General features: G+C 53.4%; 1 protein-coding gene across 1 annotated transcript; it reads left to right on the top strand.

Moving 5' to 3' along the window:
- Positions 1 to 2,100: 2,100 nt before the first annotated feature.
- Positions 2,101 to 7,213, top strand: LOC309683170 (tektin-3-like; the record flags this gene model as incomplete). Its single annotated transcript, XM_082497371.1, has 7 exons — positions 2,101 to 2,658; positions 3,202 to 3,285; positions 3,748 to 3,818; positions 4,068 to 4,211; positions 4,699 to 4,921; positions 5,749 to 5,903; positions 6,997 to 7,213. 7 exons carry the CDS (start codon positions 2,101 to 2,103, stop codon positions 7,211 to 7,213), a joined length of 1,452 nt encoding a protein of 483 aa, XP_082353497.1.
- Positions 7,214 to 24,120: the final 16,907 nt, after the last annotated feature.

Genomic DNA, 24,120 nt, shown 5'->3' on the forward strand with positions numbered 1-24,120 from the left:
TCTGCCTCTCTCTTTGAAGAGGGGTAGAGGGGAGCATCTGTCGGTGCCATCTGGGGTGCCACAGGTCCCCAGTAGTGGATTTTGGCCTAAACCACGACAGTCCCGTAGCTTGTGAATTTGACTGGTTTCCCTGTGCCATGAAGTCAATTTTAACCCGACTAAAGCAAGACATGTATTTAAAGTGAAATCAAAGTGTGCTAACCTTTGTATACAGAAAACAGTTGGAGTTCTTCTCTATCTCAGATCTTTGGCAGCAGAGGCATTGCTTTCTCATGGAGGCCGGCTCCGTGTGTACGTGTGCACAGAAAGCAGGAGCGGTGGGGCAGGGTGTCAGTGCACCCCTGAGAAGCTGTAAAACATTTGGTCCGGTCTCAGTGTGCAGCTGCAATAGGTGGGAAAACAGGAGGAAACCAAAGGCGGCAATGAGAAGACAGCTGTATCAGCCTGAGTATTTGATGAGCCATATACATAGCTCACAGTTAACCTCAAGTGGTAACATGAAGGAAATGAAAATGTTTCTTCTGGGGACTATGGGGCACAGGGGTGCTGACAGTTGGCCTGATGGGTGTTATCAAAAGTTGGAGACAAGTCCCCTTGATTGGCCGGAGCAGACGCCCAAAGGCTGTACTGGGTTGCCCATGGATGGCAGCAGGAGTTGTCCAGGGACGGGATCAATTGTCACAGCAAAGGCAGTCTGGTTGCCCGGAGTCTGCACTGAGCTGCCCACGGGTGGCCCCGGGTTGCCCATCAAGAGCACCGGGCACCAAAGGGCTGCATCAGGTTGCCATAGCGGCTGCAGGGAGCTGCCCAGGCAGAACCCGGTCCCTGAGCGCCCTGCGCCCCTGGCAACGCTGCCCTGGTTCTGTGTCACACAGGGCACTGGGGACGCTGCAGTGTCTGGCAGTGCTGCCACCGAACCCCACAGCACAGCAGGGAGTAGCCGCCCTCCCGGGCACTCCCAAGCCTCTGGAGGTTTCGGGTCAGTATGTACCATTATGGGAAAGTATTTTTTATGCAAACTTCCCATTTTTGAAGGACTCAAGTGGCTTTCATGCTGTAACAGATGGGATTGAGCACATGCTTTGTGTCAAACCCCACTCCCACCCAGGCATCTTGTTGCAGCACACCAGTGTCCTCACCTTTCACTGGGCTCTGAGCCAGGCTGGGAGCTGTGGGGAGGGGATGGGGTACCTCCTGAGTCCCCTCCTGAGGGTTTGGCCTCAGATGCGGTGTGTTAGGGACATTTGCTGGCCCTCTGCATGATGTTTCTGACAACAACTGACTGATACCCTGAATCTGAAAAGAGCAGTAGCACCCACAATGCCGTATGCAGTTCTCGGTAGCAAAATCTTCACGTGTGGCCATTCCTCCTAGGGCTCCTGCAAGGCTGCTGTTTACACACCCCTCTGAAAAGACTGTCTGGGATTTCTCCTTTCCAAGTGCATCGATTTTACGTCAGGTGAGGCGTAGGCATTTTTCTTCCTTTGCAAGTCAAGAGAGGGCTGTTCTCTTGAGACTGAAATAGCTGGAGGGGGGTCAAATTTGGATATAGATCTGCAAAGCATCAATGCAAGTGAAGGTGGGGGGTGAGGATTGAGTCCCTGACCCACCAATCACACTGGGTTGGTCCAAAGGGGCGCAGCTATCGGGGCTGGAAAGGGCACTTTGAAAGAGAAAAGGACATCTGGAGTACTAGAAGATCAGCACATACGCCAACCAAAAGAAGCCAATGAACACAAGACAATCACCAGCTACACTTTCACGGGATTGACAGATTTGAGGAGAATGAAGGCTAATATCTGTCATTCTCCTGAGCAGCCATGCTTTGCTTTTCTCCGCATTTCAATACTTGAGGCTAGATACTAAACAAATTCAAATCCCTTTCCAGATACAAATGCTTGGGGTGCTGTGAGAAGGCATTTGCTTTCAAGAGTTTTAGGCCTGTACAGGTGACCTGTGGGTGCTGTGTGCGTTGCTGTTTGTGTTAGAAGCTGCATGTGTTGCTGTAAGAAGGAAGGCAAGTGCAGGTGCTGACTGAGGGAAGTTGTCTTCTATCTCCTCCTCTGTGCAGGACAAGTACTTGAAGAGCAGTGGTCAGGAATGGAGGCTGTCGGCTCTCGCTTAACGGCAAGACGTGCCAAGGTTCTGCCTGCCATCAACACCATGGCTTCCAGCTATAAGGACCGTTTCCCGTACTACCCGTTGCCTCAGAGCTCCAGCCTCCCCTGGATGCCCAGCACCTACTCTAAAAGAGATGCCATCAAACCAGCTTTGGCTCCCTTTTCCAAAACTTCCCAGGGGATGACCACCAGCGAGAAACTCCCTTACATTTCCAACAGAACAACCCTCTTCACCCGCTACACCCCTGACGACTGGTACAGGTCCAACCTGACCAAGTACAAAGAGTCAGAGACTTCCCGGCACAATGCGGAGGCTCTGAGAGTTGATACCACCCGCATGATTGGGGATAAATACCAGCAGACAAAGAAAACACAAGAAGAAAGCACCAAAAGCCTGGGAGGACGTGTGAATGCTATTGAGTTTTGGAAAGGGGAGCTCTGCCGTGAGCTGGATGAGATGATCGGGGAGACCAACACGCTCACAGACATGAAGAAGAGACTAGAAAGGGCCTTGGCTGAGACGGAGGCCCCTCTCCAGGTAAGCACTCTGTCCAGTGGGCTGCAAGCTGTAGCCTACTGCTGGAACAACTGCAGCCATTCAAATGTCTAAGTTCCACTGCAGCTCCGCAAGACCTAGAGAGTTTTTATGAAGAGACCATAAGTTAAGTTTGCAATGTCTTCCCATCTGCTGCATCCCCTATCAGCCCGTTATGAGCTCATCACAATTCTATTTGCTTAACCAAATATTTGTGTAGGCGGAACATCCAAATTCCTGGACTGGGAGACAGAAGCCCATGTCTTCCTACAACACCCTGGGGAGGTCAGCATCAAGGCTGACACAGGTGCCTGTGCCACAGCTCTGGTTGCAGCTGGGACACGCGTGCTTCCTCATGTTGATTTGATGCATACGGTGCAGTTCGGTTTCTTGTTGTCAGCTGAAGCAGCCGCCCTGGGCACTTTGTTCCCCTGGTGTCCCCTCTGTGCCCGCCTAGAATTTCTTTTCTTGCATTTCTTGAGATGGGGACTCTCTCTATAGAGAGTCCTGCCCCTGCACCCAACAGTGATGGCATGTCCCCAACAGGTCGCTCAGCAGTGCTTGCTTCAGCGGGAGAAGAGGATGGGCATTGACCTCGTCCATGATGATGTGGAGAAAGAGCTCTTCACGGTAAGTTGGGCCACCCAGATCATGTGTTAAAGCCAGTTTTACCTAAACTGCCCTACTGAGGCTTTGCAGCCTTCTTCCCTACCTGGCTCCTTACCGCTGGGGAGGTGCTCAGCTCTTCAACCCCCCCAAAACCTGCTGGGCCAGGGGATGGTGTTCCCCCAGGCAGCAGCATGCCCACGCCATGTGGGTATGACTTGGCCGTACAGAGGAAGGAATAGCTGAAGAGCAGCTGCGTGTTTGGGTAGCGTGTGGGGGTTCTGTGACCATCTTCAGGGAGTAGTGCACTAAAGACATGCACGCAGTTTGGGGGCACTTTCTCCACTCCCTGCCTGTTTACTCTGGGCAGAAAGACAAGCAGGCAAGTTCTTGCTGTGTGCAGGGTTGGGGAGGTCTGAGGGGACGAGTGGCATCAGGACAACTGAGTACAGACACTGATGATGGGGCCATGTGTCCTTTACCCAGGAAGTCAATGTCATCAGGTCGTGCCAGGAGAAGATGCAGCGGTACCTGGATGAAGCCAAAGCCCAGCTCACGTAAGGAGGAGCTCCTTATGTCATGCCGTAGGGCTGATGTGCATTTGCAGTTGTGATGTGGACCCCCAGCGGACCCCGACCTCTCCCCACACCGTGCAGATGGAAAAGCCAGGCGGGCTCCCCGGGAAGTGGGCAGTGATGCTCATGGGAGGACAGAGCTGCGTGGGAGGGAGCTGCGGGGAACTGGAGCGGGGAGGAAGCCCTTCCACCTGAACATCCCCAGCGATGGCTGTTGTTTGCATGTTGAAGGTCCAACAGGGTGGCCCAGCACGAGCTGGAGAGGGACCTGGCCCACAAGCAGGCGGCCCACCGCATCGATGACAAGTGTCACCACCTGAGGAGCACCTCCCACGGCATCAGCTACTACCCAGCGGTGGAGCGGGTTGATGCCACGTGAGTGCACGCTGGGCGGCACGCCAGCAGCAAGCTGTGCCCGGGATGCACGGTGCCTCTCCCTGGCAGGGAGCTGCTTGTCCCCAGCCCACTGTCAAGGCACGTCCATCCCGCCTGGAGACAGCTGCCTGAGTGGGACCGTTTCTCTCTGCTTATTGTTATTCTTACTGTTATTGTTATTGTTAACCTTACCTTTATTCTTACCCTTACTCGTACTCTTCTTCTCATTCTTATTTTCTGTTGTTGTTCTATTAAACTGTCTCTATCTCCACCCGTGAGTCCTGTTCTTTCTCTTTCCCCTCCATTGAGAGTGGCTGTGTGGTCCTAGCTGCTGGCCAGAGTTAAACACAACCTATGCTCAAATTAAAGACAGAGATTTCAGATACATTTAATCAGTGCTGCTCCCAGGCAGGCTTCATGCCTGCCCACGTCCAGCTTCAGCACTACGGGCTTACCGGGGCCTCTTCTTCCCCCTCACCTCCTGAAGGATCTCGGTGCCGGACTCTTGGGCCAAGATCACAGACGACAACATCCTCCGCTCACAGAGCCAACGGGCGGCCTCCTCCAAGCTGCGGGACAACATCGAGAACCTGCTGGTGGTGGCGGCAAACGAGATGCGGAGCCAGTTCAACAGGGTGAACATCGCCTTCACCAAACGCATCAGCGAGACAGCCGATGCCAAGAGCAAGATCCGGACCCACCTGGCCAAGGTAGTCGGAACCCCTCCCTTTCGGTGTGTCACTGTCACTTCCTAGTGACACCCCTGAGGTGGGACCCTTAGGAGTTGGCACCGTAATTTCATCTCAAGGGATCTGTTTTTGCTAGGGCATCCTCACTGGCAGCCTGGGAGCACAGGGATTGCCAGCAGAAAATGCCAATGCTGGTTGCATCTCCTGGTAGTTCCTTCAGAAGCGCTGGCTGCCCTCCAGAACGGCCTTGCTGGGCCTCTGCTGGGCTGCCTGCTGGGGGGGTTGCAGGCTTGCTTCTCCTCCAAGGACGTGCTTTCACTCTCCGTGCTCTGGGGCTGCTGCACGGGCATGCGCGTGTTTGCTTTGCCAAGCAGAGTCAGTGGAAATCAGTGATGGACACCTGCCTCAGAGCTGTGGGTCTCATAGAAAGCTTCCTGAAACGTGCCCGACACTGTATTGAGTAACTGAGGGAAGACGGGGCTTGCAGCACTGCGAGCTGATGCCACGTCTTTCAGTGAGGATCCATGAAGAACCTTCCCTCTCTGAGTTACTGTTGATGGATGATTAGTTCCAGCAAGCGGTAATTTTGGGAAGCTGGGAATTCAATAGGTCCATCAGTGCTCCAAAACCTCCTCTGATGTGACAGCAAGAGCCAAGAGAGGTTTTTCCCTGAAGAAAAATTACTCTTGGCTCTGCGCCTTGATGTGTAGCAGAATGACAGGGGTCTGAGCCCAGGGTCTGCTTATTGAACTTGTATTGTTCTGCAGATGGACAGGAGGAAAGGGTAATTATGTTGTCACTTGAGAAGATACTTTTTAATTTGTGCATGGGTTTCTTTTTTACGCCAGACGCTGCAGGAAATCTTCCAGGTGGAGAAGACCATCGAAGCCATCCAAAAGGCCATTAAAGACCAAGGACCTCCCTTAAAAGTGGCTCAGAGCCGGCTGGACGAGCGCACACGCAGACCAAACGTGGAGCTGTGCCGGGACACTGCCCAGCTCCGGTAAGGCAGGAGCGTGGGTCTGGTGGGCTCCTTGAGGAGTTACGGCTGGTAGCACCCGGGGGTAGCACTGCATGAAAAATTAAGCATGGGCTTTTCTTTCAACAGTCCTTCCATAAGCGCACTGCTATAATCAAAAGCAATGAGCAGGTATTGCAGCCTTTGGGTGCTGGGAGAGCTCTGCGCCCACAAAGGAGGCTGTACACCATGGCCGGGTATAGCCTGATGGCACCCCATGAGGGGATGGATTCTTCCCGCTTGGGTAAGCCCCATCTTCTCTCCAGCCTGCTTCCCGGCAGTTGGATGTGCTCAGTTTTGAAGGACGAGCCCTTTACTCTCCAACAGGATCCTGCTGAGATCCCTTAGGCCCTTCCTTTTGGGGAACTGCAAGGAAGGGTGCCCCCTATGGAGAAGCAGAAAGGGCTGTCCTCACCTTCTCCGAGGACACTGGAAATCCTTTCAAGGACACAGTGGTCTGTTTGGGATTGCACGCCGAGGAGCTGTGGAGGAGTAGGCTGGCCTGAGCGCCCAGCAGCACCCCCTCTGAGGCACCCCAAAGTTCACCCCTCCTGGGAGCCCGTTGGGCAAGACTCCAGCTGAAGCCTTTTCAGAGCAATTGAAACCCAGCCCCACAGCCTTTGCAGCATCTCGTACAACAAGGGTTTTTTCCATCCTCCCCTTGTTTCACATTCACTTTTAGCCTCTCCCAGATGTCCTGTTTTCTTTGTGTGCATCTGTGGGCATGGGGAGGATGCCTGCACAGGGAAATCCAGGAGGGGGAGCCAACAAACCCCCCAAACCAAGCAGGAACAGGAAACCACACCTGCTCATCCCTCTTCTTGCTGGCCCGAGCTGCTCTGGGAGAGGCGGCTGCGCATTGCCAAAGCCTTTGAGCAGACTTAACCATGCCTCCCCGCTGAGGTCTGGAGGAGCTCTGCCCTCAGCTTTCCCATGCGTCTGCCAGAAACGGGGGGTCTGAGTTAGTCTGAGCACACTGAAGGGGGAAATCCTGTGACCAAGGGGCCCTTCAGCAATGCCACGCTAGAAACCACCCCCACGATGGCACTGTTAACCAGGGTTTCTTGCTGTTTTCCAGCCTTGTCAACGAGGTCCACAAAATCAACGAGACGGTCCAGAGCCTCCAGCAGCGCCTGAGAGACACCGAGGACACCCTGCAAATGCTGGTTCATACCAAGTCGGTCTTGCAGCATGACCTGGCCGTCAAAGCCAACACACTCTTCATTGATGAGGAGAAGTGCATGGGCATGCGCAAGACCTTTCCCAGCACGGTGCGGCTGCTGGGTTCCATTTAGGCTCAGCTGAACTCACTGAATCTGTTGTGGGAGGGATTCCCAGTTTGGCTAAGATGCTTTGGAAATACTTGATTAGAGTTTCACTTCCTGGTGAAAGCCATGAGTAGAAATTAAATGATCTTTTTGTGTGTTATACGGTCTACCGGTATTTTTTTTGCCTTTGTTTTTTCTCTTTCCACTGTACTTTCACGGTGTGCCAGAAAGTCACTGAAAATACTTTGTAAGCGACTAAGAGTAAATCCACCCACGGGGATTCAGTCCTACCCTCTCAGTCGGTGATTTTAGGAGAAGAACTGTCGTGTCTGCCTCCTTTTGAGGCACCTTCTTATCACCTTCTTAGAGGAACACCTTTTCATTCCTTGGTGTTTCCTTCTTGATTCATCGCTGGAAGACTTCAGGTGTCCTGCAGCGTAGCCAGCACATCTCAGAGCAACAGCCTGTGGGCCCTCGCTAGCACCCTGTCCCTCTAACCTTGGCGTGTCATCTCACAGCTTGTCACAGGTAAGCCTGATATTGTCCCCCTCTCCCTTCAAGCCTCGTTTTAAGCGCTGTCAGGGAGCCCTGATAGCTGGTGAGCAAAGACCTTTTTCCCCCTTTGAGACAAGTGAATCCCATCTGACGCCGGCAAGCCTGGTGCTGTGTAGGCCATCCCCTTATCAAAAAAAACAAAATTCTGTTGGTCACACCAGCCATGGAGCCACCTATTAATAGACTGGGCTTGTCTGTATGTTTCTTCCAATGTCGCTGCCTGTAACTGGAAGGAAAGAGGAAAAAATAACCTGTGCCCCACATCCCCTTACCAACCGTCCCAAGGCCCTGAAGTCTCTTTTGATTGCCATAGGAGGAAATGTTGCAGCTTCACCACCACACACACGGAAGAGCAATAATGGGTAATAGTCCAGGTGAGCTGTGTGGGGACATCGCACCCTGGGGAGCTGGGAGGGTTTCTTTCTTGAGGGACCTGGGCATTTCTTCCACCCCTCCTCAGGCCAGCCAGTGACCGTGGCCTCTCTTCCTTTTCCAGCCTGACACCGGCTGCTGCAGCGCCACAGGGAGGGAGCACTTGGTCACCCCCAGCTGCCCCTAGCACGATGCAGCGAGTGGAGAGCATGGCAATGGACCTGGACAACCGCTGCCCAGTGTGCCTGGACAGCTGGGACGATGCCGCCTATGCCATGCCATGCCTCCACCAATTCTGTTACCAGTGCATCCTGCGCTGGGCTAACAGCAAGCCCGAGTGCCCTCTCTGCAAGAGGAGAGTGCGATCCATCGTGCACTCGGTGAGGGCAGACAATGACTTCGAAGAGGTTCCCATCGCGTCATCTGCCTCAGCCCCCGCACCAGTTGGCACCCGGCAGGCCGGAGGAGCGCCCAGGCACCCAGACACCCACAGCCCCCCTCGCCGCTCTGTAACACCTCAGCTGCTGGCAGTGGAGTCAGTGCCCAGGGCTCTGGTGGGCGGCCTCCAGCCCCATACCTGGGCGTTCCTCTTTGACGACCACCCGGCTCTCCTCCAACGCTTTCTGCCCTGGCTCCAACAGCAGCTGGGGCTGATCTTTGCCGAGGAGCCTTCAGCAGCCGTTGTGATGGAGGACCTCATCCTGGCCGTCCTGGGCTTCTTTGGTCTGGACGAAGAGGTCCTGGTCCGGCTGCTGCAGGTCAGCCTCCAGGATCGCGCGGCGACATTTGTACAGCAGCTTATCAACGTCGCCGTGCAACGCTGCAGCGCGGAGGCCCACCGTCTGCTGGGCCTCGAGGACAGCCATGCTGCCGAGGAGCGGGAGGGCAGCCCCGTGGCTGTCCCTCCTCCTGCTGCCTCCAGAAGGGGGTCTCCTGGCCCTGGCCAAGCCACCTCCCGCAGCCCTGCCGCAGACGATGAAGAGGAGCGACCCAACACCTCCACCGCTGCTCTTCATGGGGCTCCCGGCAGCTGCCCGATGCCCCTGTTCCAACCAACGGGGAACAGGAGGAGCTGCATGACGATCCAGGGGAGGTTGCTGCAGGTCCCTCTACTCCCAGCCGCAGCAGGGACCTCTCCCGTGGGGGGCCACGGCGAGGCCCGAAGAGGAGGGCCAGCAGCTCCCAACATTCACCTCAGCCACCCAAGAGGCCACCCCGCCGGCACAACTAGAACAAGGCCCCAGGAGCTGCCAAAACCAGGGCCAGGCCAGCAGCTGGGACACATACCGGCCAACGGTTCAGTCAGAAGGGGGACTCCAGGGCTGGACCATGCCCCACTGCCAAACGTCCCATGCCTGGTCTCCTCCTCACCACATCATCTGCCCCCACCTCCCGGGGATCTGCTCTCCTACCAGCCTCTACTGCCCCGTCATGCCCTGCAACACTGGCACCCAAATCTTTCCTCCTGCTCAGAGTCTGCACCACTTGGCTCTGCCCTCTGCATCACCCCATGCTCACACCCTGCCAAGGCAGGAGCCACAAGAAGTTCAACAGGAGAAAGAAGTGAAGTCCAGAACCTGGCGAGGGACAACCCCAGGAACCAGCACATTTGGCGCGCTGCTCGGCTGGAAAGCAGCTTGGCGTAAAAAGCCCTGCAGGTCCTGGTGGCCACCCAGCTGATCATGAGCCAACAGTGTGCCCTTGCCACCAGGAGCACTGATGGTGTCCTGGGCTGGACTGGAGAGAGAGTCTGGCAAAGGAGTGTGAAGATGATAAAGGCACTGCAGCATCTCTCCTCTGAGGAAAGGCTGAGCGAGCTGGCACCGCTTAGCCTGGTGAAGAGAAGGCTCGCAGGGGAATTGATCAATGCATAAAAAGCCTGATGGGAGGCTGCAGAGAAGATGGAGCCAGACCCTGGCTGAGCGGCGCTGGCTGTCTCTGCTGCAGCAGGCGGCTATCGCAAGATGACATCCAGAGGTCCCTTCCAACCTCAGCCTTTCTGTCATTCAGTGAAAGTATTTGAATTGCCTAAAGAATCTATATGAATAACTTCAGTGCTGTTCTATAAAGTCAATAAAGAAGAGAAAGTAGTACAAACTTGCTGACGTTCCTCAAACTCTATTGATCGAATCATTAATACTGTGAAGTTCCAACACGCAGGGACGTCCCCAAATTCACTTATATGTTCTGGAAGACTGCCTCAGCTCAGTCAGCATGACCCCGACATGGGGTACAATTCTGCTGTGCTTATACTTAGTTGCCATCCTCAGGACACGTACCAGATGTATGACACAGGTGCAGGTTCTGCTGCTGAATAAAAGGACTGTAATCTAGGGCTGCTAAGAAAGACCCATAACAATTATGCTATAGAAGAAATATTTCCTCTCTCTTCTGCTGATCTTGCAATTTTTAGTTTAGTGGAAACTGCTCAGTTTTCTTCACCTTACTTTGAGTATTTCCCACTGTTATGCCTGTCCTCAGGGATAAAAAAAACCAACAGCAACAAAATCACACATCTCTACTTCCACTATTACACGTAAAACCATTCTGGGAGCTCAATACAGTTTTGTATATATTTCATTATTTCCTTTTTATTTTATTCTTAACGTTTTAGTCAAGTAGTTCAGTTCCTTCTGAAATCCTGAGTCTCTCTTTCTCTCTCCTGCCTCTCTTTGAAGACACGTTGACGAGAGCATCTGTCCTGCCACCCAGTGGCCAATCCGGCCCAAACCACAACAGCCATAGAGAATCATACCTCCAGTATCAACTCTGTGCTACAGCTCATAATCAAACCTTACCAGCTATTTAGTCCTCTCAGTTTTTATTGACACAGAGCAAGTTTTGCAGACCCAGTCCAGTTTTGTTCCGGGGAAATTCTATCTGGCCTCATCTTTCCAGGGCCAGGCATCACACACCGCAGCAGGTAAAACATCCTGTCCTGCAGAACGCCCGTTTTCATGGGGGAGGGAAACAGCACTGCGGGTAGCACTGATAACGTAGACCACAGAAGCAAGTGGGCAGAGCTCCATGAAAACACTGCCAGGCTTTTTGCCACACAAGGACTACCCCTGCAGTCTTGTCAGAGGTTGCTTACTTAGCTTATAGCAGTCCACCCCTCCAACGTCAAAGGTGTCGCTGCAAGACTGAGACCCCAGAGATGCCACAGAAAGCACCATCTCCACCCCTTTACCAAAGCGGTTCCCGGTTAAGTACCAACAGCAGGAATTGCTGCTGCCCACTGCTCTGGGCATCCGCCACCATCCACCCCACACAAAGGGCCAGCTGGGTATCTCCCCCATGGGCACGCCAACTCTGCAGACTCCTTTCAGGTGTCTTTTCAGGCAGAGCAGACACAGACCAGATGAGTTTCAAGCTGAAACACGACTTTGTCATGCAGGCAGAGAAAAAAGCTCTCAGAACTTGAGAGTTTTATTTCTCAATCTGAAAAATGACACACAGCGTAGGTACAAAGACAAGGAGACGCTACAGTCCACAGCAGGAGCGGTGGTCAGGCACTCTCCCTGCACCTCTTTGCCAGGGACGGTGCTCTTGCACAGGCAGAGGTATCTTCTCCCCTCCCCAAAAGCGCACCGACCCCACAGACAGACATTTCTCCCACACCTCCTCTGAAGGAAGGCTACCAGCGACCCACCTGCAGAATTAGCCAGAGACTTCTCAGCACCTTATCATGCCGCTGTGCTTTCAGTCAGAACGGCATTTTTGATTATAAGCAACTAAGGGCAGAACTAAAGTAAATCTCTATCAAAATGCAGCAAAACCATGACACTGTTCTTATTCCTCTGGCTTCTTTCCAGAGTCATTTACAAAATACCATTCCTCTCTAGGCCACTCCTAATGGACAGCCTTTCAAGAAAATCCACAGCAGCATCTTCTTTAAGAGTTTAGCACCCAACACAGAGCTGAAGGCATTTCTCCTTCTCCTAAGAAAGCCCAGCTCAGTCTCTACTTTGCTTCCCGTCTTCCCCACCCCAACTCACACCAACACAGCGCACGTACCTCCTCAAGCAACACTTTCTTTCACCAAAACACAGGACCTGTTTCTGAAGTCAACTGCCGGAGGGACCAGCGAGAACTGCTTGGGCTCTTCTACCTGTGACATTGAAAGGGATGTTGAAGTGGGATTTCAGTAGTGAACTCAACATGACAAACTCCAGCAGAGGTAAGAAAAACACATTTTTTAAGAACTAGTTCAAAACAGGGCCCAGGAGCACCACTAAGTGTTTCAGTGCCACATCCCCCCTCTCCAGTAACACCAGAGTCGCAGCAGAACTCTCATCTGTAACAATAAACGTACGAGGCACATACTGCCTGTAAAAGCAGAATATCCAAAACTGCAGGCAAATCCTCACTGGCACAGAGCAGCACACTTCAGTCCTCCTCAGGGTCTCTGTTGAAAGGGTGGTAACTGGAGCAACGGGATTTGCCACTGCCTCCTTTCTTCCTACAGAAGAAAGCTATCGAGTATTGCCATACATTTGCCTTTCTGCTCTGGCAGAGCCCTTTCTTCCGCAGGCCTCTCTGAAGTCCTTGGGAAGTGCGGAGTGCCCACAGCTCTCCTGTCCCACCCCCAGCGCTGGAGGCAACCCAGGGGAGAATTAGAGCAGTCGAGAAGCTGCTCTGGCTTGCGTTGCTGTGTGAACGCATGCCGACCACCTCCACAGACGCAAGGCTAACGGCAACCCACCAGCAAGGAACGCTTCTTGCACCAGCCTTCTTCAATACCTACATACTTTCGTGGGCCTAAGCCCAGGTCTCCCATGACAATTTTCATTAAGCTGCATTCTAAGTGATGATTTTTCAAAACACTCTGGAGATTGTCCTTTCTTAGCAGCTTTCTAACTGCTCAATCAATGCAAAGTATTATTTTTCCCACACAAATGGAAACTCATTGGTCTCAACCTGATATTACTCGGTGTTCCTCAAGAGTATCAGCCTTTTCTCCCAGCTGACACTTCAAGAGCAGATGCAGCAGCTCAGCCATTTCCCAAGAAATTCTACACAAATTTGCAGTACCTGGAACTAGGTGCCTACACAGAAGTCACATCTCATGGGAAAACACACGTTTAAGGCCATCCCTCACACTCTGGTGTTGCTGGCCTTCTTTTGCATACATTTGTTTTCCTAGGTATAAGGATTAACAAAACCATGAATCATTTGGGTCAGTCTGCCACACCCTGCAGGTAATACTGCATAGCATGTTTTCCAAGTGTTCACGGCCCTGGGAGTCACGCTTGCCCACATTGAACAATAAATGCTCAATAATGCCCAGATCACAAAGCCAATACGCTGCTTGTGTGCACCAAATAGAAGGCAAAAGCACAGGAACTCCTATGCAACAAGGGTCCGAAGAAGCAGAAGAAGCTGCAAGTCGAAACCTGAGTCATCAGATCCCAAATTTGGTCCAGTTGTTTTGTGAGTACGAGTAGCAATGAAGACACACAGAGCGACAAACACAGCAATCCTCTTGGTGTCTTCAGGAAGAACCTAAATCATTAGGCACAGTCAGAAATGGTGAGCGTCCTCAGATCATGTGCCTGAGCTCAAAAAGGAAACGTTTCTCCTCCAGACTGGCACAACCTGTGGAAATAAGACTATCAGGAATGCTGCTGAGAAGGAGAGAGATTAAGATGGGCAGATCAAAAGTCAGCATGTTGCACCTTAACCTGCGGAGGGACAAGGGCAAAAGGTTACAGAATTTGCAAACGCGTGCTCAGGGAACAAAGAAATACTGGAAGCAAAGCCGCGGCTCCCCAAGGCTTGTGTCCTGGGCTCATGGGAAGGAAGCACGGCTAGCAGCTTGGAAACCTGCCAACCTGATGCTCAGGCTTTCCTGAGATAAGGCTCCAAGGCAATCCTCAACAGCTGTCTTTTCCCTCTACTTCCAGGAGCTGCAACAACAGAGAGGAAAGAAGGAGGAGAGAGACAATGGAGGAAAGAGGAATGAAACCAAGCTCACCAAGTGCCAAGGTATAGCCATCCCTGCTGAAAGGAGCACTCCCCCATTGTTTAAATCCTTCCTTTCTGCTCCTTGGCTCCGTCAGGATCCTGCCAGCCTGTGCTTTCAGCAGCAGCCTTTCTCTCCCGGGTGAAAGCAGAGCGCTCCAGCTCGCTCTTAGCTGCCCTTGAGCATCTGCCCGTGACAGCACACACACCCAACTTCACGCATCTCCTGCCACGGGCAGCCGAATCCCAGAGGCGTGCATGCAGCAGCTCTCTTCTCCCCCAAACACTCTTGCTGGCATGTTACCCACCTGCCTACTCAGAGGTCGACAACTGCTTAGAGGGTCTGCTATCTTAACCGGCAGTCAAGTAGTGCCAGACCATCCAGTCCACAAGCCAGCTGTAGCTCGCAAATCTCTGGGTGGGGGTTCAGCACACAAGTAAAACTTTTGCTGCCACCCACCCACTGATGCTCCGTGGATTCCCTCCTGTGCTGCAGCCCTGACTTCTGTGGCTCCCTTTGCTCAGGGGCACTTCAGACTTGCAGCAAATTGTGCTCAGATTCCAGCCCTTCAAATACAAGCCGCATGTTTTAGTCATTCCACATAGGGGAATCAACCCAAGATCACAGTACATCATCAATCAAGTTCATAAAGAAAAAGGCTGTTAGTAGGTGAGGGGTTTGGGGGTATTTTATAGGAAAGAGCACCTGCTCTTCCAGGTGTCTCAGCCTTCCAAGACCAAAGCGTGGAATACTAAGAACTACGTAGATACAGCATTTCCATCGCTTGAGCCTGCACTTGTTTGTGGCCTCAGAAGGGTCCGCACAGCTCCGTCATTTAAGAGAGCTGCTGCTCTAAAGGCAGGCACTCCAATGAAGAATTCTCAAGCAGTTCACCACACTCCATCATGAAGCTGCCTCTCCTGAACAATGCAGAAAAACAGGCTGCATATAAGGTGTTTCTAAGGAATCATTTTTCTGGTACTGGTTCAATAAGTCACACACCTACCTAAGCACTAAGGCTCTGCCTAAGAAAGCAACGGCACAGAGAATTGCTCACACCACAACTAGAAAGCACAAAGTTAAATCTTATCAAAATGAAATGGAAATATTGGAACGGTCAGGGGGTTGGGTTTTATTTTTGTTTTTTTTTTTTTTTAAATTTATTGGATGTCACCAGGTCTCTCTTTAAGCCATAAAGCACTGATTCAGCTGATGAAGAACATGACATGACATCACTGAGGCAACGAGCTCTGTGCTTGAGTTCTCTTCCCTCATCTCTGAAGGCACAGAGAGTCCCCACCAAGCAGCAGATCTTCTCTGTGCAACACCAGGGTGGGTCTGGCGTCATCTTCAACCACTCATTGGGTAGCTGAGGCAAGAACCGGCCGGGGACAGCAACCCGCCATGGGCCTTCCTGTCCGCAGACTGAACACCCCTCCTCCAGGCCCCAAGGACCTCGGTGGCCCTACAATGGACTCCTCCTGTCACCCCTGCGCAGCAGCATGCACCAGGCCAGGCCCTCTGACACTGTGGCCGCTGTCCTGTTGAGGCCTGGCACAAGGAGGGGGCTGGAGCCCAGGGCACACCAGGGGACATGGAGGGCAGACCCACTGCTCCAGGGGCAGCCTTTCTCTCTGGAAGCAAAAGGGCTGCCCGCAATGGGGCCTTCAGGGCCTCAGGGGCCCCCCTCCCAGCCACAGCAACGTCCGTTGGTGACATCACCGGCTGGCCGTTAGGCAAGCAGGCAGCCCTGTGGCTGGCCCACAGCTCGCTCAGCAGCCAGACACACTCACGCCAAGCCTGCTTGCGAGAGGAGGAGGCGGCCAAGGGAGGCGAGTGCCCACAGTGGGTGGCACCAGTGCCTACATTGAGTGGGCCCAGGGCCAAGAGGCTCATTGGAAGCCCTGAGGATGCCTCCCCAGCCCAGGAAACGCCAGTGGGCTGGTGCCAGCAGCAGCAGCCCTGCCCGGCGAGATGAGCCCATGGAGGTCGACCCACCAGAGAAGAGGGATGAGGAAGAGCCCATGGAGGTGGATCCCCCCGCAGATGACACAGAGCCCATGGAGGTGGATCCATCTCCCGCAGGCCTGGTGGGGCACACCACCACCACGGCCAGGCTGCCTCCAGCAGCACGCTGTCCAAAGCGCCGCAGGACCCTCGCGGGCTGCCAGGGACAGCCACAGCGCAACAAGCGGCGCCAGCCGCGCAGACGACGCTAGCCGTAAGTGGGCAGCGGATGGAGGGAGGTGATGGGTGCTCTCTGCTGTGTCCTGCTCTGGGCTCCCCCGTGCCAGACAGAGATGGCCATAGTGGAGAAAAGCCATGCCCCGGTGCCTCCCGGTAACCACCCAGCTTCCGTTGAGCTCTCAGTGTTTGTCAGTTGCAGCCAAGAGCCACCAGAGACAGCAGGATGGAGCTGTGCTGGCCCAAAGCAGCACCAGCAGCAGCACCCCGCATCCCATCCTTACTGTGGCTGCCTGGGCCGTGTCCTTTGGGCACGGCCAGGGTCCTCCAGTCCCGGGTGGAATGGGCCAGGCCAACTGCTGCTGTGGCTCTAGGTGGGCTCTCCCTGGGGCTCGGGGACACGTGGGCATGGCCGGGCCCCACAGCAGCAGCCTTTCACATACCCACCACTCTCTGCTCTGCAGGGAGCCTCTCAGAAAGGGCACGGCGGTGCTGAGCGTGGATGTGTGGTTGAGCCAGGGCTGCAAGAGAAGCCAGAGGTGCCTTTGCCTCCTCCAGCAGAAGCTGCTCATTGCCAAGTTGCAGTAAGTGCCTGCAAGCCCAGCCGCCTTTCCCCCAGCCCTGTCCCTGGCAGCGGGGCAGGGACACCCTGGCACCAGCCTCAGCCCCCGGGGGCACCTTGCTGCTGGATGCACCCATGTCTGCCCCAACAGCAGGCGGGGGACAGGGCTCCGGCAGGCTCCACCTCCAGCTCCCTGCCTGCCTCTCCGCTCTTCAGATGTGGCACCACCCTGCGCCCACAGCTCTGCCTGGCCCTGGACCAGCTGTGGGTGCTGAGTGCTGACAAGGAGGCAGCAAGAGCAGAAAAGGAAGGAAGTGATGAGGATGGGACCTCCATCATCCTCTCCTGGCCCAGCAGCTCCTGTGTTGCCACTTTCAGGTGAGTCATGGTGCCACGTCCCATGACTGGGCAGGAGAGGTTCCCAACTGGGCCCATAGCATCCTGTGAATGGCCTCTGCCCTCCGAGCAGAGCCTGGGCAGGGAACAGGCAGCACGCTGGCACATAGGAATAGGGGCATTTCTACATCCTGAATCCCCTGGTCACCTTTTGGTGCCCAGAAGGGAAGGGCAGAAGAAGCTGCAATGCCAAGAGAAAGGGAGAAGAGGCAGCTTGGGCTTGACCCAGCTCCCTCCCTGTCCCTTCCTGGTGCACAGGACACCAGAAGGAGACAAGAGAGCCCGGGTGAGCTGCCTCCCATCCATCAAGCACCTGGAGAAGGAGCTGAGCCGCTGCCACGCTGTGAGTGTTTCTGTCCCTGAGCACTGCTCTTCCAGCCGAGCAGCAGATGCATCGCTGCTCAGCTTCTTCCACTCCTTCTTGCCCAGTGGAGGACATTCAATCCCAGGAGCCTGGAGAAGCTGCTAGAGGTCCAGGCAGAGGTGAGAATGGCCTTTCCCCCACCGCTGGCTGTGCCAGGATGTGTGGTGAGTGGGGTGAGCCCCAGAAGGCAGAGAGTCCCACCGCTAATGCTCTCAGGCTGCTGGTGCCGCCTGGCAGCTTGCCAGTGGCCCTTTCTGCTGCGAGGCTGCTCTCTAACCGCTCTCTGATTCTTGTAGGATGATCCCAAGCAAGCACCGCTGCTTGCCCCATCTGTCAATAAAGGAGGACATCACCGCTCAGGTAAGTTTTGGAAAGAAAGGCAGGGAGGGCCTTTTGTCCTCCTGCAAGCGGCACGTCTGCAGAATTGAGGATGCTGCTGCCCTTCACCCGGAGGAAGTCTGTGCCCATCACGCTGCAGCAGGAGAGAGCTCAGCCCTTGGTACCCTTCGACATTGCGGAGCGCTTGAGGTGCTTCCTGCTTCACTCCGTCCCCAGAACTAAATTGGCCTCTGCTCCTCGGCCAGAGCCGGGAGGAGCCATGCTCACTTGTCCCTTGAGTGTCCCTATGCAGGTGTGGCAGCCCAAGGGAGGATGTCACCTGGAGGAGCAAGGGGACCCGCTGGGCAGCGGCTGCTGGACCTGGTTTTGCGGGGACACGGAGCCTCTGCTGCTGCCCACAGCTTGGATGAGGAGGGCAGGGCAAGGGCTGGGCAGGGCTGTCATGGTGGCATGCCGGCTCTCAGGAGCATCCCAGCTGGAACTGCTGAGCCAGAGCCGCGGTTCCAGCTGCTGGCCCCCTGCCCGTCCTGCCCCATCGCACCACGCTGCAGGCAGGGCAGGGCAGGGCAGGCTCTGGGAGCGCTGGGCTGGTGGTCTCCATTGACGGGCTCTTACTCTGTTTTCCTTTGCAGCGGGAGGGAGCAGCAGCAGCAGGAGGAGGAGGGGGCTGCCCTTCCCCCAGGTACAGGGGTAGCAGCCGTGGTGCACCAGGCAAAAGCTTTCCTGGAGGCACCACCCTCTCTGCTAGTCCTCAAGGAAGTAGAAGTGGCAGATACGGAGGCAGGATTGGAAATAGCAGAGGTATGGCAGGTCCACAAACACTGCAACAATGTGTCTCGTGGAGGAGGGTATGTCTTAATGAGTCCAAGGAGCTGCTGTGCCTCTTCCCAGCATTCATTGCCATGTGGCTTTGTATGGTTTTTTTTTATCCCCCAGAACAGGGCAGTGTAAGTGAAAGTGGAAAGGTGGTTTCTCCAATGCGTTAGGAATGTGCTTATTCAAAGGAAATACCTACAAAATACCTGCAGAAGGACAGACTCCAAAAGCAAAGCCTGCCACCGCAGAAGGGGGTGTTGCACCAAAGGGGTATCTGCAGAGTTCTGTCTCAGGAGGGCAGAAGAAACGGCAGGAGAAAGAAGTGGGCAAGCCTTTTCTTGCCCGCAGGGGACCGCAGGGTGTCTGCTGAATGGCCCCTGCAAATTAGCAGAGTGTCACACACCTGTGAGAACGTTGTGTTCGAAAGTGAGGCCCTTGGAAGAAAGGGCTAATGCCAACCAGCCCAAGGCACCTTCTCTAGAGAGCTAAGGGAGCAATTTGCCAAAAAATTGCTTACTCCTCCAGGGCATCCCTTGCCACCTGCTAACGCCAACATTTCTGGTTTAGGCAACCACCACTTTTCCTCCAACCGCCCCCGAGACCACGACAGAGTCCCTGTGATGTGCAGAAGATCAAAAGAACCTTTCAAAGGCACAAAGGTAAAAGGAGTGAGCTTGGGTTAAATGGAGAACTGATTGATCCAGTTGATCCTGGCTTTACCTCTCCAATCCACTGTGGGATGGAAAGGTTTGCAGGCTCCCTCCAGGAAACCGAAAACCAAAGCAAAAGGAAGAGACCAGAGGCCTGGGAAGAGGAGATGGAATGTAAACAAGAAGAAAAAAGAAGGAAGAGAGGAAGAAGACTGCGACTGAAGAGAAGAAGAAAGGTCCAGATGGTGAAGAAGCCCAGGTGAGTCCCAGGCTCTGCTGCCCATCTTTCCCAACTCCTTAAACTGCGCTAAGTCAGTCCAAGGGGCTGGCAAGGGTCGGCCAGGGATGGTGCCGTGCAGGCTTTGGGAAGAAGTCCATGGCAGCTCCCCAGGGGCTCCCGACGGAGCCCTGCTGCGTGGCACAGGCGCACTGTGCATCCCTGCAGACGCACAGTCTCAAAGGGCGTTCCCCATGGAGACAAGGCGCCAGAGCCACCCCCTGCTCAATGCCAGCTGGGCTAGAAACCCTTCCTTGCCGGCTGTGTTTCCCAAAGGAAGGGGAACCAAGTCCTGTCTCGTCCTGCCTTTGGGCTTTACCAGCGTTTTCTGACTCTGTCCTTGTAGGTGCCCGTTTCCTGTTAGTGCCTGAACCCCTGTGACTCCTGGGCTCCCGCACGCCATGTTCACAATAAAAGGATCTTTTCTCTCTTAATACAGTTGTGGATATAGTGTGCATGTGTCTTTAGTTTCTCTCTTTTTTTTGGTTGAGGTTTTCATTAAAGTAATTTAATTTGTTTTTTAAACGTGTAAGTCTCTTTTCTCTCTCATCCTCTCCCTCAGAGAGTTAAACTTACTGGAGTTGTGGGAACTTGTGCTGTGTGCCCAACTGCAAAAGATAACTTATGACGCCCTGGCAGAAACGCGTATGACATATCCTGCACCACAAAAGGGGTAACCTGTCCGGCCTTCCCCACCCAGACCGTTCCTGTTTTCTGTCTTTTTAACAGACATGATGTACTCCACCAATGACATCATGGGACAAATAGCATCTGTCCTTGTTTGAAGTAAAACGAACCGATTCTCTCTTCAGTCATTTCACTTTTTAGCTAAGCCTCTTCTAACTACTGCAGTGAGCAGCCTATTGTGCAGAAACCGTTCACTCTCAGAGTGACGAGACCTGTGTTGATAGTTGATGCCAGGCATGGTATGCAGAGAGGCTCTTGCTTAGACTTAGGGCTATAACACCCAAGGGCAGATAACGTGGCTATTTGCCCCGTTGGAGGGTGGGAAGCGGAAAAGCGCAGAGGGGTCGCACCTGCGGGGAGGAGCGGACTAGACAGGTGACCCAAAATTGCCCAACAGGGGATTCCATCCCATCTGCCTCACGCGCAGTAGAAAAGCTGAGGGATCAAAGGGTCAGCCCTCTTTCTTCGATGGTCGACGCCTGAGGAGGACTCTGTCTGTTCGTGTGCATTTGGTCTCGATCCTGAATGCAGCTCCGGAATCCAGTTCCCATCCGTCACTGAGTCCAGTCTGGGGCTTCCCCAGGGCCAGCTGGCGAGGTGACTGTCATCCTGGGAGCTCGATACGGTTTTCTATACATTTCATTATTTCCTTTTTACTTTTCTATTAATATTTCATTAAAGCCGTTTAGTTCCTTCTAAACTCGTATGTCTCTCTCTCTCTCTCTCTCTCCTGCCTCTCTTTTTTTTTTTACTGAAGAGAGGGAGCGGGAAGCATCTGTCACTTGCCTTGTGGCCGTTTTGGCCCAAACCATGAGAGGCAGGTAGAGTGCTTAAAGGAGAGAGAGCAATATTCAAAAGTTGCATGAAAACGGCGACTTGGCAATGTTATGGGTACGTGTAGACTCATGACGGATGCTATAAAAGATCTGGATCGGGGTATTTTCAGAAGGGCAGCTTATGAGCCAGTGTAATCCTGTAGTAACGGACAGCAAGAACGTAGCGCTGCAACAGAAAGATGGACAGCTTTTGGCAGTCAATTTTGTGCTTAGGTGTCTAAGTAGTTAGATTCTCAGGGAGATACTTAGAGAAGTACTACTTGAACTAAGTAGTTTCGATAACTAGGCAGACCTGGGCTGATGTGCAGAAAATTGGCGCCCCTGCTTAGTATCTGCCGCACGTTTGCACCCTGGGTTTTCTTTTTTGGGACAAACTGTCTCCTCCCATGTCTATCAAAACTGGACATGCCTTAGCGCAACTGGGAGTGGTAGTTTTGTAATTTTAGTGAATTTGCTGCTGTTGGAGCTGTAGTCAAAATTAAGGAAGGAGTTTAATTACTTGCATAAAGGGAGAGCATGCGAGTAATCTACTGACTTTGGTGTGGTCCCCAGAGCACGAGGGATTTGGGGACCACTTACTACTGGGTGTAGTTGAGAACTTCGTGCTGGAGAGTCACTGTCCTGGTTTGAGGTAAAACAGAAACAATTTTGTTCAGTAACTTCACTTCTTAGCTGGGCCTCTTCTAACTACTGAAATTAACTGCATATTGTGCAGACAATGTTCACTCTCAGAGTGATAAGACCAATTGTTTGTAGCTGATGCCCAGACATGGTATGCAGAGAGGCTCCTGTTTATACTTATTGCTATAACCCCCAAGGCCAACCAACTTTGTTATTTGCCCCGTTGGAGGGTCGGAAGCGAAAAAGCATAGTGGAGTCCCACCTGCAGGGAGGATCGGACAGGACAGGTGACCCAAAACTCACCAACAGGGTATTCCATCCCATCTGCCTCATGCTCAGTATAAAAGCTGAGGGATCAAAGGGTCAGCTCTTCCTTCAACGGCCGACGTCTGAGGAGGACTCTGTTTGTCTGCCTGTGATCCCGATCCTGAATCCAGATCCAGAATCCAGTTCCCGTCCGTCACTGCGTCCAGCCTGGGACTGCCCCAGTGCCAGCAGGTGATGTGATTGTCACCTCGGGAGCTTGATACGGTTTTGTATGTATTTTTCATTATTCCTTTTTATATTATTAATAATATTTCATCAAAGTACTTTAGTTCCTTCTAAACTCATAAGTCTCTTTTTCCTCCTCTGCCTCTCTTTGAAGAAGGGTAGAGGGGAGCACCTGTCGGTTCCATCTGGGGTGCCACAGGTCCCCAGTAGTGGATTTTGGCCTAAACCACGCCAGATTAATTGGCGCCCAACGTGGGGCCCGAGCAGTGCTCGATCAGACCTGTGATAAATTGCCCAAATAGTTTGAGTTCCAGCTTGCTCAGAGATTAGAACAGACAGCTTGCATCGTGTCATTCTTAGACGAAATCTTGTATCATGCCTTTAAGCAGCTTTGTTCGACCTTAATGCAGTCAGCTTGGTTTAACCTGCCAAATGTGTTTCAAAGTTCATTTATTCTTTGTCTTTTTATGTGAAGGTTTAAAGGTGCTGTTTTGGTGTGGTTCGCAATTCAGATGTATAACACGATGAGTTGGGTAAGGGCTCTACCTGTATATCTCGGGCCTCTCGTGATGGATTCTGTGATTAATTATACATTCGGTTCTACCTGGGGAATGTTTACTTCGCCCTTTGATAATTATGCTAATGTGACACCATCAGAGGTGGGGCACGGCAACCTTCTGGGCTCTGAGGATAAGGATTGGTGCCCTGTTAAGACCGTGCTTTTGTTGTCAGTTTTCCTGAATGTGATGCAGGGGTGGTTTCATGTGAAACACCGGTGCAGGGAGAGCAGTAGGGGGACCGGGCGCTGCCGCCACTCAGACCCGCGCAGCCGCTCGGCGATCTGCAGCGGCGCAAACCGCGGCCCCGCCCGGCCCGGCCGCAGCCGCCCCCCCCCACCGCAACGGCACAGGCGCCTGCACCGCCGCGCCGCCGCCGCCTGCAGCGGCACCGGTACCACCGGCAGCCGACCCCCCCCCACACGCACACCGCAACGGCACAGGCGCCTCCGCCGCCTGCAGCGGCACCGGTACCACCGGCAGCCGACCCCCCACACACACACCGCAACGGCACAGGCGCCTCCGCCGCCTGCAGCGGCACCGGTACCACCGGCAGCCGAGCCCCCCACACACACACCGCAACGGCACAGGCGCCTCCACCGCCCGTCCCGGCGCAAGCCCTGCCCCCGCCCTGCAGCGGCACAAGCCACGCCGCCGCCTGTCCCGGCACAAGCTACTCCAGCCACTACGAGTGTGATAAACTCAGTATCGTTTGTTCACCAAACCTAAAAACTTACATTTCCACAAGAAGGCAACTGCTTAACAAGAGGTGGCAAGATGGCCAACATTTTACTGTGTAAACAAGATATGCATGATTGTGCAGGCAAAACTAAGCTGCAGGGTCAAGTTATGTAGACAAAGTATAATAAATTGTGAAAAGACTTGAAGGAAAGAAACCTTCACCCCAAGACCACTGGCAATACTAGTGTTTAAGATGTTAATTTGTGTAATTTTAAAGGTGTTCGTTTAGTACTGCCAGAGTTTTAGAGATACCTATAGCACTTAGATAAATACTTTGAGAAAATGTTAGATGAAGAATCCTTATAGAATTTACTAACTCTTTAGAAAAAGGGGGGGGGACTAAGTCAAAGATATAGTACTAATTAACTAGTAGTAATTCATAACCTAAAAGACAGGCCTGATAAAAAATGGACGAAGCAAGAAGTCTTGAGGCATTGCCAAGGACAGCTCCTGATAACAAATAAAAGAAGGCCTTGAAAGGCGGCTGAAACCAACCCTGCAGTCTGGACAGAGACCAAAA

Source organism: Vanellus vanellus (assembly GCF_965231255.1).
Source record: "Vanellus vanellus genome assembly, chromosome: Z".
NCBI lineage: Eukaryota > Metazoa > Chordata > Aves > Charadriiformes > Charadriidae > Vanellus > Vanellus vanellus.